The sequence below is a fragment of the Penicillium mononematosum genome (genome assembly GCF_028829835.1).
Source record: "Penicillium mononematosum strain IBT 11891 chromosome Unknown utg000005l:1.0-9366267.0:1.0-9372171.0, whole genome shotgun sequence".
Lineage (NCBI taxonomy): Eukaryota > Fungi > Ascomycota > Eurotiomycetes > Eurotiales > Aspergillaceae > Penicillium > Penicillium mononematosum.
The window spans coordinates 2,256,485-2,268,733 of NW_026643275.1; the positions used below are offsets into that span (position 1 = coordinate 2,256,485).

Below are 12,249 nucleotides of genomic sequence, written 5' to 3' on the forward strand. Positions count from 1 at the left end.
ATATTGGTACATCGTGACAATAATAGATAACGGTAGAGGTCTCTCAATTCAGACTCAGAATCTGACCCGCGAACAATCAATCCGTAGTCCAGATGATAATATTTTGGAGATTATGGTACGTGTATGTGGGAGGATATCAAGGAAGGTTCGAGTGTTCAAGAGGCCAGCGGAGTCGGTGCGGCGGCCCCGGTGGTACCCCCAGGAGCCTGCGGAGGCAAGAAGAGAGGGAAATAGGTCTGCGATGGTTTGTTAAGCTGAGTGCACCACAATTCCGTAGGTTCAGGATACATACGACGACGAGTGCCATCACTATACCATGTCATGAGATTAGTCCTGCAAACACGAGAGGGGTATGAAGAGCAACGAACAGGACATGAAAACCGACATGTAGGCCGGTGTAGCAGCAGTCTTCTTCTGCTCTGGGGATTCACCCAACCAGGACTGAAGTGAGAAGACGAAGGATACCCTGTTTCCGAGTCAGATAACCCGGTCAAGAGATTGACTGCTCGCCTTGTTCTTACCATCCGATCATGCTGTGTTCGCAATATTCGTTAATGTTGTCCGTAGCTTGTGTAATGTGCGCGACTCACCGGTTCCGAGTAAACATCTAAGAGATCAATGTCAGGGTCAAGTTATCGCAAGGTCAGATGTCGGGGTAACGACTTACGGCCGCCATGGGCATAGTGCTTGACATTGTGCCTGTTGTATAACTGAATCAGCCTTCATAGTCCTCGCACTAAAGTATCCCATTGCTGAAACATTGCTGAAACGACGAAGGTCTGGCGTACTGGTGATATCGGCATCGCTGCTGCTCTTGGGCGGATCGACATAGGGGATCGCTTTTTCAACATTAGCTTTGAACCAAGACTTGAAGCAGTCCACTCACCGAGATCAGCCCTGCGCATATCTTTCTTTGACGACATGTTGAGATATGATATTAAAGGTGATGGGTTGTGGTCGAAGGAATCAAACAGGTCACCCCCGTGCCAAGGCGGTGCCAGAGTCTGGGCTGAGACTTTCCGAGAACACCCCGGATTGAATGTCTCCGACCTGGAGGAACTTGGATTCTTTACTTTTCTTTTCTCTTTTGCTCTCTCTTTGTACTCTTTATTCTTTTTATGCATATCTTCTGTATATGCTGTATCTCTCGAATGGAGCTACATATGTATTATTGATTTCCCAAGTTGAGAACACTACAAGTAGGATCGGAATATTTCGAGGTTGAGCACAACTAGATAAATTCCTGTCGAGGCACGATGTACATGTGATTTATATGATACTACAAGTTGTTCGGATCTTGGCTATGAATGCAATAGCAAGACAATACGAGTAAAAACCCACCGAGATCATACAGTTGTGTAATGATCAGGGTGTGCTGCAGGTCAGTGTGATGGCTGTGCATCACTTCCTACATAGAATGGTAGGGTATAGTGGACTCCGCAGGCTTCAACTTACAGTTAATTCCCCCTTGCAGTTAGCATATTCCAGCCCTCATTGTGGTTGGAATCTTGGACATGCAACATGCAGGTTGACATTGATCTGCACCTCAGACGGCATTTCCCATTAAGGCCCGAGTCAAACATGCCACGGGTTCAGAGTCAAACAATTGGAAATTGGAAATGCAAAGACCCGATGGACCCGATACGCAGAATGTGGACTCATCAAACTCCGATAAGCCCATTTGGAAAGTATCGGGGATTATGCCGAGAGAGAATGGGAACGGCCCGTTGCGCTCTTGGACCTCTCGATGGTGTAACAGGCCATGGGCATGGGTAGTTTGGTAATGGATTGGAATCCCCCAGTACTTCGGTGTACTCCATATTGGAACAAAGAATAATTCCGCGCTAAGAGTTCTTCTTGCCGAGGAGGTATATCACCAGGTTTCCGGGAGCCGACGGATAAAGAGAGACTCTGGAAGATGTAGGCAATAGGAAGACCTGTAAATGTCAGTAAATGCCAGTAAATGTTCAGATATTATATGTAAAGACTCGGTGAATGACTAAATAAACCCGGGATATTGCGATTATTAGGAAGAGTAGAAGGGCAAATGAGAGCACTTGAGTTCAAAGGTGAGGTATTGTCAGCCCATTACCTCCGTACCTCCGTACCGCCAAATCATATGATAAGCCCGTGGCAATGTGAACAGTCGATCCTTGAACTTTCTTTAAGACTTACATTCAGTACTCCGTACGTTTAGTACATTATATATCCTACTCAGGTTGTACTCTGTACAACGTTCATCTTTTCCCTTTTCATTTAGGGTGTTTTGATCCCCAGATACCCAGATACCCGAGTTGCCCGTTCCCCGTCAGCTCACCCTACCCGCTAACTTCCCTAATTCCGCGCATTTACATCCCTCAAACATTGACTCGAATTCCTCGAAAATATACTTCGCCTGGATGACCCGAATACCCCTTCCTTTGGATACATCATGAGCCTAAGATGATCCCCCATTCCTCTGCCGGCGGCCAACCGTGGGGCCACCTCTGCGGACCTTCAATGGCGGTCCCGGACGAGTTGATAATGCGCAGATGTTGGCACAATATGACCAGCCCGACAGGCCAGCCTCGCTACCCCAGCCGCCAATTCGACAACCCGCCGTCGTTGACCTGACCGCAGGCGGTCCGGAGTCGCAAGATAGAGAACCGCCCCCGAAACGACCGAGATTGGATGTTCCAAGTGGAACGAGTACTTCAGATACTGGCGCAGGGGTGGGAGAAACGAGGAGTACTCCCGGAAGTGCAATTTCGCGACCTGCAGTCTCGTGGCGTGGCCGTCCGGTCTGGTCCTTCCAAGCTGTCGTGTCGGAAACCCCGAGCAATGAGAATAGAAGCGATGGCGCCGGACCTAAGCCCCCATCTCCACCTCCGTTGCCGGCTCAGCCTTGGATGAACAATTTTATGGCCGAACCCGAGGGAAGCGCTGCCGTGAGGTCGAGGGAAAGCTCCCCAGTCGGAGCTGTGCAAACAACGCCGTATCGCATTGAGGTCCCTTCCGTTGCTCCGGTCTACAAAGATCACAGTAAATGAACACCCGGATTCCTGAATTGTAACATCGAGACTAATCGCACGTTTTAGAACCCGCCGATTTCACCCCGTGGACCGGAAACCACCCGGAGGACGTCCTGAGCGAGCAAACCGCGAAACAAGGGTATTATGACCGTACACAGGTCTCGCAGAACGAATCAAATACAGCGCGTCCTGCATTATATGCGCAGCTCAAGAATCGCACAGGGTTGCAAATGCTCTCATCCGTATTCGCTGCGGCATTAGAGAAACGACAAAGCCACAACACTATTCACGCTCCGTCTACCTTTAAACCGCCACCTCGGGTTACGCTCACCGACAACAAGCGCGAGGCGTGGCTTCGAGATCTGGCCAACCCGTCTGTTCCGCTGCGAAGGCTGAGCCGAACCATTCCCATGGGATCCGCGGCAAGATCCTACTGGACCAGTGCCTTGGTAAATGGATTCCCGTTGCACGTGCTGTCTGGTTGGCAAAGTGTGTCGGTGCGAATGAAATCCGTGCCTTCAAACGAAAAGGCACCAGCGGTGCTTTGGCTGTTGGGTTAGAGGCGAAATGGGTCCGAGAATGGACAACGAATGTCCAGCAATTTGTTGAAGGTGTATTTGCTGCCCCCAAGTCCTCGGATTGGAAGGCGAAGATGACATATGCGTACGTCTTGTGGATAACCGTCAGTTGTGAGCAACATGCTAACATTTATCTCTAGAGTCGGGTTGACTGCTCGTTTATTCTCCGAAAACTTACTGGACCATGACCATTTCCTTGAATGGTTCTTGTCATCTTTTGAGGCTGCTTCTATCGGCTCGATACCAATCTGGCTTTTGATGCTCGGCATATACTGGAATAGTATCATGCGATATCGGCGAAGGGGGCGACGATTAGCTGAGCTGCTGCTCCAAAAAGTGCGACAGGTGTGTTCAACTTGCACTAACTTCTTTGCGCCTACGGTCAATACTGACAACTAGCAATAGGCAACTGAAGCCAAATTAACTCAGCTTCAGCCTCTCATCGACCGTCTTTCTCGCTTCATCAAAAAGCTTGTTCTTAACCATACATCCTCGATGATACTCCCAACTTGTTGGGAGAACTATAAGCAACAGGTGTCATCTGCCCTTGATTTGGACAATGAAGCAGAGAAAGCTCTTTTCCAGAGCCTCGCAGAGCGCAACGCGCGAGTGCAACGACCTAGACACTCGAAACAGACAACCCAACGATCACCGCATCAACGCATCGTACAACTTCTCGACTCCATACGCTCCGCCCAGGATCTTTCTTCTACCTTTAGCTACCTCGAGGCTTTTGATGACAAGGCTATTTTGGTCTCCAAGCTATTGGAATGGCTCTCTACACCCTTCCGCCACGGTCTCTGGCGGGTTTACATTGGTGTTCGTCTGCTCCGCAAATGGAAATTGTCCGGCGTCGATATAGACAGTCACATACTGGCTTTTCTATCCCGTGGACAGAATAATCAAAAGCTCAATATGGATCAAATCTACCATGTCGTCTCTGAACTTGTCAGGTCACAGACATTTTCAGTGGGTCGCTATCTCCAATGGCTTATGGCACGGGGCGTTACCAATGGATTGACCTCAGCCGAGGAGCGCAAGGTAAGATTGATTTTATTTGCCAAACCGGTCTGGTCACTAACAGATGTGCAGGCGAAGGACTTGCCAATCGATATCGGACTGATAGCGCAACTCCCTGTTGCCCGTCTTCCAGAACATGTTGGGAACTTGCGGAGTACCCTGCTGACTCGCACTGGGCTCTCTGCTTCAGAAGAGAATGCCGCTATTGATAGCGCGAAAGATACCATCAGCCGACGTCTGCCCGGTATCTTCGGCGTCAATGACTCTGCGTCAATGTCCTTAGACTCATTATCGTCAGACCTGCCTTGGGCCGTCAAAGCCGAGGTTGGCCAGTGGTTACGAGGAGCAATTGCGGAACACACCCGGAGCGCAGAGTAAGCATTTGAATTTTTCTCTCCTAAGCCTGTTAACTATCTTACTAACTCACCAATAGGTCAACTAACAGAGAAGCGAATCCGGTTGGCATTGCCCCTGTGGTGTCTGCGCTGACTCCCGGCGAGTTTTATACCGTCCGTGATGCTCTTGAATCATTTGGCGACATTTCAATGTTAGCAGATGTGTTGAAGTTTGCATCTAGTTGTGATGATAGCACCGTTCTCGCCTCGGTTGCAGATACCACAAACTGCCATTTCGACTCTCTTTGCGTGATTGGCGCCACAACTGATCTGTTCCGGAGACTCATTGACGCCTACGCCGGAATTAAAAAAGTTGGCATGCCAAGTCTTGATCTGATATTCTCCCTGATCGAACTTGGTTTGCGTATCCCGAGTGAACTCAACACTGTGTCCATTCTTCGCCAGGATCTCTCTCGGATGGAGAACAAGTCAATCATGGCCGCATCGTCTCCAGTCTCTGACCACATTCCAGATGGTTTTGGTGGCGTCGATCCCTTCTTCCGAGAAAAGCTAGATCAGCTTTTGCAATCAGGAAATGTCATGGATGAGCCCACTCTGGATGCGATTTTCAACACACTCATAAAGCATCTGGAGTCTGATGATGGCCATCCAAACCTGTCAGCAAACGACACCTGCCGTTACCTTGCACAGCTCAGGTCTTTCCATCCCAAGCACTTTGATGGCATTCTTGCCCGTTGGGTCTGTGGTCATTTGCGATCTCCTGAACGTACCGTCTTGCTGCGAATTCTACCGCCGCTAATTGGTGTCGGATGCGTTACTATCAGAGCTTTTCTGGCCCTTGCAAAGAGACTCACGCTCTCCACGCCAGCAACAGTCCCCAATTCAGCCCAGCTGCCTGCTGACCTTGTCCAACTTCTTGTCCCTGGCGACGAAGATAGCAAATCCTTTGATTTGGTGTCCTATCGGTTCCAGTTGGCACAGCAGGAATTTCTCAACAAGAACTCCGAGGAAGCCCTCAAAATTGCTTGCGACGCCGCATCCTCCAAGGCCGGTGGCCCTTCCGCTGGACATAGCGAGCTGGAGCGCTCTATAGTCATGTTGTTACGTGACCTTCTTGTGCGACACCCCGAATGCGCGGCACGGAATGGCATGCAAAAGCTCATCGACCAATCCCCAGCCGCTTTGAGTATGGTCCAGAAAGCGCTTGACCTTTTGCTGGGCGTCGAGTCAGAGTCCGATAGCAACTCGGTCCTCTCAAAGGTCGAAAAGCTTGCCCGTATGACTGACGATTTCTCACTCCCATTTTGCCAGTTGAAGCTCCAAGTTCTATTCCATGCGGACTCAGGGTCTGAAGACCGAAACAGTATTGTTGATGCCATGTTCAAAACTGCCGTGTCAGACTGTCGTGCTCAAAGACTCCATTGGGTTGACCTGGTTGCACTGATGAGCCCGGACGCCGTCCGCCAAATCCGGGAACGTGCCGAGAAGGAGTTTTTCTCCATCCCACTGCTTGAAGAGCCAATAGGTGATATCCCTGATTCGCCTGACAAGCTGGGATCATTGGAAACTGCCAAAATGTATCTCACTATTATTGAAGAGCTTGCAAGTAGCATCCCTGATTCAGGAGCTCCATCTGTCGCTCCAGTGCTTGTGGAAAAGATGGATTCCCTTCTCCACAAGATCATCACTATGCACAGCAGTACCCTCGCCAAGGGTGTGGCCAACACAGACCGTTCAAAGTTCGAGCGTGCTCTTGCATTCTGGTTCTCTGCTTTGCTGAGGATCATCGTCCTCCATCGGTCTGCATTCGCCCAACCGCCACCAGCTCTCAAGATCAATCCTCTGCACGAGCAGCTCCGACTTCTGACATCAATATTCTGCATTGCACTCTCGCGCCTTCCCGGAGATGTCCTTCGTCTATTCCCTGCAGCGGATTACTTCCCGCATCCGCCCCCGGCTGAAGGCTACCGTCCCTGCCCAGGGATCCTCCTACAGACCCACGCCCTCGACGTGGCCGCCTCGTTAATCGACATCTTCCCAGACGAAGTCCGCCACCAATGCGCACGGTTTCTGAAGGAGAAATGTCCATCCTTCGTTCCATTCCAGAACGACTCTCGCTTCCTCTACCTCCTTGGCCCAATGACCGACCAATACCCTGCAAATGCCCAGCAAGTCTCAGCCCCCTCTCCGGCAGCATCAGGGTCCACGCCAACACCCACACCTGGTCTATTTGGTATTGTTGGATCATCCCCAGCGCAGCAGTCTGCCGCAGCAACTCCGGGACTGTCTACCATACCGGCAGACTCGAACTGTATTGCCAACCGACTTCGTCTTCAACACCGCGGTCGTGTTGTTGGTCCCTATCCAGTCCGTCCTTGGGAACTACTTGAGGACGCGGCGCCGTTCCTGGGCGTCAATGATACAGCTGTCAATCTGGGCTTTTTCGACGCTAGGCGTGTGAGAGCTTGATGATCAGTCTGATCACTAATTCCTTAGGAGAGGTCACACTCCTATACATACTTTACACACTTCTTCGCTTATATGTGTCGTCTTTCTCGTCATATTCCTCCACTTTTATTCTCAGCGTTATCTTCTTCATATTTGCTCACTTCTTCATTCTCATCTTCACCTCCTACTACCTTCACAGCATATCCTCTCTATCCTCACGAACCTACATCTATTTAACCATGAGCGCTTGCATATGGGAATTTGCCATTTTCTTTTCTTTTCTTTTCTGCGTTCTTATTCTTTTTTTTTTCCGGCGTGCATTACTATCCCCCACTGGCATTCGGTTTCGGTATCTATGGCATGCAACCATCGAGAAGCATTTTGTACATATAAACCGGCTTTCGGTCTCGGCGTTTACATGGGCGGGAATCAAGTTGCCGTTCGGCCATGTCAATCAAATCCATTATATCAGGTCATATTATCATCGGTGAGCTATTTGTCTTTGTATGAACTAACTCCAGGGCCATCAGGGCTGCTTTTGGTAGGTGACTGACCACACTAGCCAAGACTACGGTTAAGAACTAATATTGGTATACGATGCATTGGATTACGGTAGGAATGAGCAAGCTTGTAGAATAAGATTGAAATTTGATAAACTGAATCGAGCATGTCCATCGTAACATACATGCTCCCCTTTTTTTGGTGTTTTCTCTTTTCCTTGAAAAGCAAATACACAGATTCGAATAAAAAAGAACAGACCATAAAAGCATGAAACAAAGAGTAAAAAGAAGATAAGAATAAAACGCCCTGTCATAGCAAGAAAATCAAACCGGATAGCTTCCTCCATCCCCATTTCAATCATGTGTCAATGTCAATATCAAACCTACTTCTTGGAAGAAGTACCACTGTCAACACTGCTCTTATCACTGGGGCCGAGACCCTGGCTCTTCCGAATATTATCTCTGCGCTCGATCTCGAGCTCTTGGATCACCTCTTGCAAGAGATGTTCAGGGACACGTGAGTCAGGGTCAACCGAGGCGCGGTGCGCATTGATCTCACGGGTGTACTGCTCAACTGTTTTGCCGGTGTCGGTCTTGGGTTGGTACTTTTTCTTGAGGGGTTTGCGATGCTGGAAAGCATGGCGGGCCAGGAGATGTTTGTTGTCTGGCACAGCGGGCTCGAGTCTTTTGCTGCTCTTGGTTGGAGTGGGTGTGACCACTTCTCGGGACTTGCCTTTGTCTGGAGTTCCCTTATGGACTGGCTTGAGGGTCTCGACGGTATCGGGTTTGGTATCAGCTGATTTCAGTGAGGTAGCTTTGGCCGGGGTCTGAGGTTTGGCGCTTTCCTGAGACTCATCGGAGTCTGGTGTCTTGGGGCCGGCCTCAGAGGAGGACCCGCCGCTTTCTTCATCCTTGGTGTCGATTTCATAAGGTGGCTTGGTTTCATCCACCACCTCTTCTTTCTCTTGATCACGAGTTGCAGCACAGGTGGAGTCGGTCTGAGGCGGGTTGAGCTCAGTTTCAGGCTCGGTGGGTTTGTTCTCGGACTCGATAGTCACAGGTGCCGCGGGCTCAGCCTGAGCCTCAGTGGACTTGCTCGCATGTTCCACGTTAGTTCTTCCTGAGGAACCCTCCAGACCTTGCATTGGGATGGGGTCACTCTGTGTCTCAGCAGGAGCAGGCACTGGAGTCATGTCACAACTTCCATCGGTGTTGGGGTGGTGCGGCCGAACTAGCGGACGACCTCTCTCAATCTCAGGGGTCTGGACTTTAGTCTGTGTCAAGGTTGACTCGGACTCATTGACCCTGGGCGGCGAGTTGGTATTCTGCTGGCTCTCCATGCTAGATTGGCGACTGTGAGGATATGCGGTGGGCGGGTAGGGCTGGTTGTAGTCAGGCTGCACGTAACAAGCACCCGGGTGACCGACCCAGTTTGCCTGCATATTTGCGAGCTCCTCAGCTGGGATAGGCTCGTAGTAGAGTTGTCGGTGATGTTCGGTGTCAAATGGAGGCTGGCTGGAGACAATCAAAGGACAGTCAGGACGAGGGGGGCTTGCGTCGAAACCCAGGGACAGGACCAGGACCAGAAGCAGGACCAGGAGCAAGACCAGGAGCAGGACCAGGAGCAGGAACAGGAACAGGACCAGCAACAGGCTGAGGCTGGGTGACGATTGGAGGAAGAGTATTGGCAGGCTGGTATGGTTGATTGCCTAAGAACACAGGGAAACCTGGGGCTGGCATGGCAGTGTACTCAGCATGATATGGCGGGGGTGGGCCTTCAGGCATTTGCATCTGGTTGAACACAACAGGGGGATTGGGGAAGGGACCCGCAGCTACAAAGCCCTGATTTGGGTAGTTAGGGAAGTTGTTGCCCTGATAGTTCGGGTGGAAGTTGCCAGGGAAGTTTTGATTGAAGTTGGGGTTGGGATAGCCCTGGTTGGAGTTCTGAGGGAAACCGTTGCCACCGGGGTAGTTCTGAGGGAAAGAGCCGTGAGGCGAATGACCTTGACCACTGAAGCTTTGGCTGTGACCATGATTTGCAAATGGTGTGTTTTGATGTCTGGGGGCAGGACCAGGAGCATTTCGGAATCCGCCTCTGTTGTTGTTGCTACCGCTGTACCATGGACGGTGGTAAGATCTGCGGCCATTGTTGTATCGCTGCTGATTGCCACGATTTGGGGGAGGTTGGTTAGATGGTCCGTGTCCTGCAGGAGAGTAATCCTGGGGAAGCTGACTGTCGTTGTTGGGGTCCATGTTGGATCTGGTCATGTAGTACTCGGAGTTGTTTTGAAAATGCTAGAATGGTTAAGTAGTTAGTAGAGTTAGGGTAGACTTGGGGTAACATTGGACAGTTGACTTACCTGGAGGGCATCTGCGTAATCGTCGGGATATGCGAAAGTGACAAGGCCGAAAGTAGAATTGACACCTTCTGGGGTGACGAAGTGTTCAATAGAAATGGTCTCGAGACTACCACGACCCTTCAGGGCATCGATGACTTCAGATTTTTTGATGGGAGCATCAGAGAGATAACCGAAGTTGGCAGTTCCTACAAAGAAAATGTGAGAAATAAAGATGAGAAGGTATGAAAGTGTGAAAGTGCGAAGGTGCGAAGGTGCGAGGGTGTAAGGTGTAAGGTGTGTGTGGTGTGTGGTGTGTAGGTGTGTAGACACTTAAGATGAAGCCCAAAAAAAAAGAAGGGAACTCACGTCTTGCCTTGGAGGATTCCAATCTCAACACCCGATTATGGAGCATCAGGTTTCCATTTTGTTTCAATGCTGAATTTGCTGCTTTGGTGTCCTATGTAGTATGTTAGTATGTGTTATATATCTTATATACCTCCCGAGGTCATATATAGAACTATCACTCACCTCAAACTGTACAAATCCAACAGGTAGTTTCTTCAAACCCTGCGACAATTTGATCTTAACATGACACCGACCAAATGCAGAGATCATTTCTGTAAGATCTTCTTCCAACTTTTCAGGAGAAACCTTAACGGAGAGGCTATGTCGGTTAGTATATGTAGTATCAGATAGGACTGGGCAATACCTACTTTCCCACAAAAACACAACAATCCGGAAGAAAGAGGCCCTGTGCATTTCCTTTGGTTGCCTTTTGATTCAATCGGTCCTCACGAGGGCGGTATACCGGCTTCTTTTGGTCGGGCTCGACTGGCTGGTCTGTGTCTAGCTCCAATGGCTCGACTAGCTCATCTCGCTCGACTGGCGCAAATGGCTTGAATAACTTAGATGGCTTGACTGGCTCGGCTGACTTGGCAGCAGTATGTTCTGGGGTACTAGGCTCCGAGCTACTACATCCAGGGGCACTAGATTCCGAAGCCGTATGTTCATAGAATGGGATATCAGGCTCCGGGGCACTATGACAGGCAATAGACTCGCTGCTATTCTGTTCGACGTAATGAATCGCCATTGTGGAGGTATATAGTCAACAAGGGTAATTAAGACTTTTGTACTGTGGTAAACGAATGGTTCGACTGCGATAAACGAGCGTGTATGGAAAAAGAAGAGAGAAGAGAACGAGATATGGAGATAACTACGTGGAATATCTTTCTATGAATACCATCTCCGTCGCCAAATTGGGATAAATTTGGAAATATCCGCCTTCCACTGGGTTTCCCAGCACGGACAAGTAGGTATGAAACTAACCACGGTATATTTCCGGGGAGTCCTCTACAGGACTAGCCCGAAGGGAAGTTGACTCAGAATCAAGCTTACCAGGGCTCTGCAGTCCGAGAGACCATCAAACCACTGGTTCACAAGCGGACATCTAGAAGAATAGAGGGAGCCAGGCACTCATCAAGATATTTTACCGCGCATATTACCCATGACTCTTCAGATAAAGTTGGCCATGAAGTCTGGATATCCTTCCCAAAGAGGGAATACGCGTCATACCGATTCAGGTGTCGGCCTGGCAAAGTATACGAGATACTCCTGAGGATCAGAATGTCGTCAGCCATCGGCATATATGCATGGCAGTTGAAGCAGTACTAAGCTCGACAGAGACAAGAAATCTCAAGTCTTCAAGATACTTGTACTTAGCGTGAATTTTGAATTTTTGAATCCCAAATTTCGAATCCATGGAAGTTGAAGTTGCAACATAATGACGTGTATATTATTGAGACTCCCAACAGTCTAATAAAATAAAAGGCATTGTTAACAATGAAAATGAAGTATAAAGGAAGTGAAGGGAGTTTAGGGCAAAGAGAAGAGAATCAAACATCTCAAACATCCCAAACATTATCTCTTATCGTCGGCCATCGGCCCGTTCACGCCACCTCGGGAAGTCGACTTATATGAAACTCCCAACTTCATATCTG

General features: G+C 49.5%; 3 protein-coding genes across 3 annotated transcripts; 1 reads left to right on the forward strand and 2 right to left on the reverse strand.

Annotated features, from left to right (window-relative positions):
- Positions 1-155: 155 nt before the first annotated feature.
- On the reverse strand, positions 156-923 carry N7519_008921 (uncharacterized protein; the record flags this gene model as incomplete). Its single annotated transcript, XM_057295694.1, has 8 exons — positions 156-236; positions 293-309; positions 369-466; positions 522-533; positions 591-607; positions 668-699; positions 789-839; positions 887-923. The coding sequence occupies 8 exons, from the start codon at positions 921-923 to the stop codon at positions 156-158; spliced, it is 345 nt and encodes a 114-aa protein (XP_057143576.1).
- Positions 924-2,444: 1,521 nt separating this feature from the next.
- Positions 2,445-7,434, forward strand: N7519_008922 (mediator of RNA polymerase II transcription subunit 12; the record flags this gene model as incomplete). Its single annotated transcript, XM_057295695.1, has 7 exons — positions 2,445-3,021; positions 3,078-3,460; positions 3,502-3,674; positions 3,730-3,934; positions 3,995-4,630; positions 4,682-4,983; positions 5,043-7,434. Coding segments are annotated over 7 exons (4,668 nt in total), but the record flags the coding sequence as incomplete, so codon positions are not given.
- An 862-nt stretch (positions 7,435-8,296) lies between these two features.
- Positions 8,297-11,342, reverse strand: N7519_008923 (uncharacterized protein; the record flags this gene model as incomplete). The annotated part of the gene is made up of 6 exons (XM_057295696.1): positions 8,297-9,424; positions 9,546-10,208; positions 10,274-10,458; positions 10,619-10,709; positions 10,781-10,916; positions 10,966-11,342. The coding sequence occupies 6 exons, from the start codon at positions 11,340-11,342 to the stop codon at positions 8,297-8,299; spliced, it is 2,580 nt and encodes an 859-aa protein (XP_057143578.1).
- Between the last annotated feature and the right edge of the window lie 907 nt (positions 11,343-12,249).